At 51.5% G+C, this 2500-nt stretch overlaps 1 protein-coding gene across 1 annotated transcript in view; it reads right to left on the bottom strand.

The window, feature by feature from the left end:
* LOC311047715 (plakophilin-3-like) overlaps positions 1-2500 on the bottom strand; it is a 129475-nt gene that overhangs the window by 22653 nt on the left and 104322 nt on the right. The window contains exon 10 of the mRNA XM_084060533.1: positions 1962-2126. Coding sequence (XP_083916659.1) covers positions 1962-2126 — 165 coding nt within the window. The remainder of the gene's footprint in view (positions 1-1961; positions 2127-2500) is intronic.

The following is a 2500-nucleotide window of genomic DNA, read 5'->3' as shown; positions in this document are numbered from 1 at the left end:
TTAGGTACCTCTTTGGTCTTCTTGTTGTGGGGGGTTAAGGTTAGGGTTAGGTACCTCTTTGGTCTTCTTGTTGTGGGGGGTTAGGGTCAGGGTTAGGTACCTCTTTGGTCTTCTTGTTGTGGGGGGTTAAGGTTAGGGTTAGGTACCTCTTTGGTCTTCTTGTTGTGGGGGGTTAGGGTCAGGGTTAGGTACCTCTTTGGTCTTCTTGTTGTGGGGGGTTAAGGTTAGGGTTAGGTACCTCTTTGGTCTTCTTGCTGTGGGGGGGGGGGTTAGGGTTAGGTACCTCTTTGGTCTTCTTGTTGTGGGGGGTTAAGGTTAGGGTTAGGTACCTCTTTGGTCTTCTTGTTGTGGGGGGTTAGGGTCAGGGTTAGGTACCTCTTTGGTCTTCTTGTTGTGGGGGGGGGGGGGGGGTTAGGGTTAGGTACCTCTTTGGTCTTCTTACTGTGGGGGGGTAGGGTTAGGTACCTCTTTGGTCTTCTTACTGTGGGGGGGTAGGGTTAGGGTTAGGTACCTCTTTGGTCTTCTTACTGTGGGGGGGTAGGGTTAGGGTTAGGTACCTCTTTGGTCTTCTTGTTGTGGGGGGGGGTTAGGGTTAGGGTTAGGGTTAGGTACCTCTTTGGTCTTCTTGTTGTGGGGGGGGGTTAGGGTTAGGTACCTCTTTGGTCTTCTTGCTGTGGGGGGGGGGTTAGGGTTAGGGTTAGGGTTAGGTACCTCTTTGGTCTTCTTGTTGTGGGGGGGTAGGGTTAGGGTTAGGGTTAGGTACCTCTTTGGTCTTCTTGTTGTGGGGGGGTAGGGTTAGGGTTAGGGTTAGGTACCTCTTTGGTCTTCTTGTTGTGGGGGGTTATGGTTAGGGTTAGGTACCTCTTTGGTCTTCTTGTTGTGGGGGGGGGGTTAGGGTTAGGGTTAGGTACCTCTTTGGTCTTATTGTTGTGGGGGGGTTAGGGTTAGGGTTAGGTACCTCTTTGGTCTTCTTGCTGTGGGGGGGGTTAGGGTTAGGTACCTCTTTGGTCTTCTTGTTGTGGGGGTTAGGGTTAGGGTTAGGGTTAGGTACCTCTTTGGTCTTCTTGTTGTGGGGGGGGGGTTAGGGTTAGGGTTAGGTACCTCTTTGGTCTTCTTGCTGTGGGGGGGGGGGTTAGGGTTAGGTACCTCTTTGGTCTTCTTGTTGTGGGGGGGGTTAGGGTTAGGGTTAGGTACCTCTTTGGTCTTCTTGTTGTGGGGGGTTATGGTTAGGGTTAGGTACCTCTTTGGTCTTCTTGTTGTGGGGGGGGGGTTAGGGTTAGGGTTAGGTACCTCTTTGGTCTTATTGTTGTGGGGGGGGTTAGGGTTAGGGTTAGGTACCTCTTTGGTCTTCTTGCTGTGGGGGGGGTTAGGGTTAGGTACCTCTTTGGTCTTCTTGTTGTGGGGGGTTAGGGTTAGGGTTAGGGTTAGGTACCTCTTTGGTCTTCTTGTTGTGGGGGGGGGGTTAGGGTTAGGGTTAGGTACCTCTTTGGTCTTCTTGCTGTGGGGGGGGGGGTTAGGGTTAGGTACCTCTTTGGTCTTCTTGTTGTGGGGGGGGTTAGGGTTAGGGTTAGGTACCTCTTTGGTCTTCTTGTTGTGGGGGGTTAGGGTTAGGGTTAGGGTTAGGTACCTCTTTGGTCTTCTTGTTGTGGGGGGTTAGGGTTAGGGTTAGGTACCTCTTTGGTCTTCTTGTTGTGGGGGGGGGGGGGGGGTTAGGGTTAGGTACCTCTTTGGTCTTCTTGTTGTGGGGGGGGTTAGGGTTAGGGTTAGGTACCTCTTTGGTCTTCTTGTTGTGGGGGGGGTTAGGGTTAGGTACCTCTTTGGTCTTCTTGTTGTGGGGGGGGTAGGGTTAGGTACCTCTTTGGTCTTCTTGCTGTGGGGGGGGTTAGGGTTAGGGTTAGGTACCTCTTTGGTCTTCTTGCTGTGGGGGGGGGCGGGGGGGGGTTAGGGTTAGGGTTAGGTACCTCTTTGGTCTTCTTGTTGTGGGGGGTGAAGCAGCCAATGGCCTGGTTCTCCTTGGAGGCGGAGCCTCTGGACGGACCGTCTAGACGCTGGCGGGCCGACGGAGGAAGTTCTGAGTAGAGCTGGTAGGAGAGGTTCCTTAAAATACACATGGTGTTCTCTAGACCCTGAGAGAGAGACATAGAGACACACAGAGAGAGAGAGAGAGAGAGAGAGAGAGAGAGAGAGAGAGAGAGAGAGAGAGAGAGAGAGAGAGAGAGAGAGAGAGAGAGAGAGAGAGAGAGAGAGAGAGAGAGAGAGAGAGAGAGAGAGAGAGAGAGAGAGAGAGAGACATAGAGACACAGAGAGAGACAGAGAGACAGAGAGTTGGGAGCAGAAATGTGTTAATATTTTATGGAAGTTTCCACTCTACTAAAACAACATACAAATTGTAATTAAGTACAGTACTTGAGTACATGTACTTAGTTACTTTAAAGCACTGGTTGTGGATAATCCTCAGTGTTCAGGTCGACTGAGAGAGAAAGAGAGAGAGAAGAGAGAG

Source organism: Gymnoscopelus microlampas (assembly GCF_963454915.1).
Source record: "Gymnoscopelus microlampas genome assembly, chromosome: 1".
In the NCBI taxonomy this organism is placed as follows: domain Eukaryota; kingdom Metazoa; phylum Chordata; class Actinopteri; order Myctophiformes; family Myctophidae; genus Gymnoscopelus; species Gymnoscopelus microlampas.
This window is presented reverse-complemented; position numbering and strand designations above follow the sequence as displayed.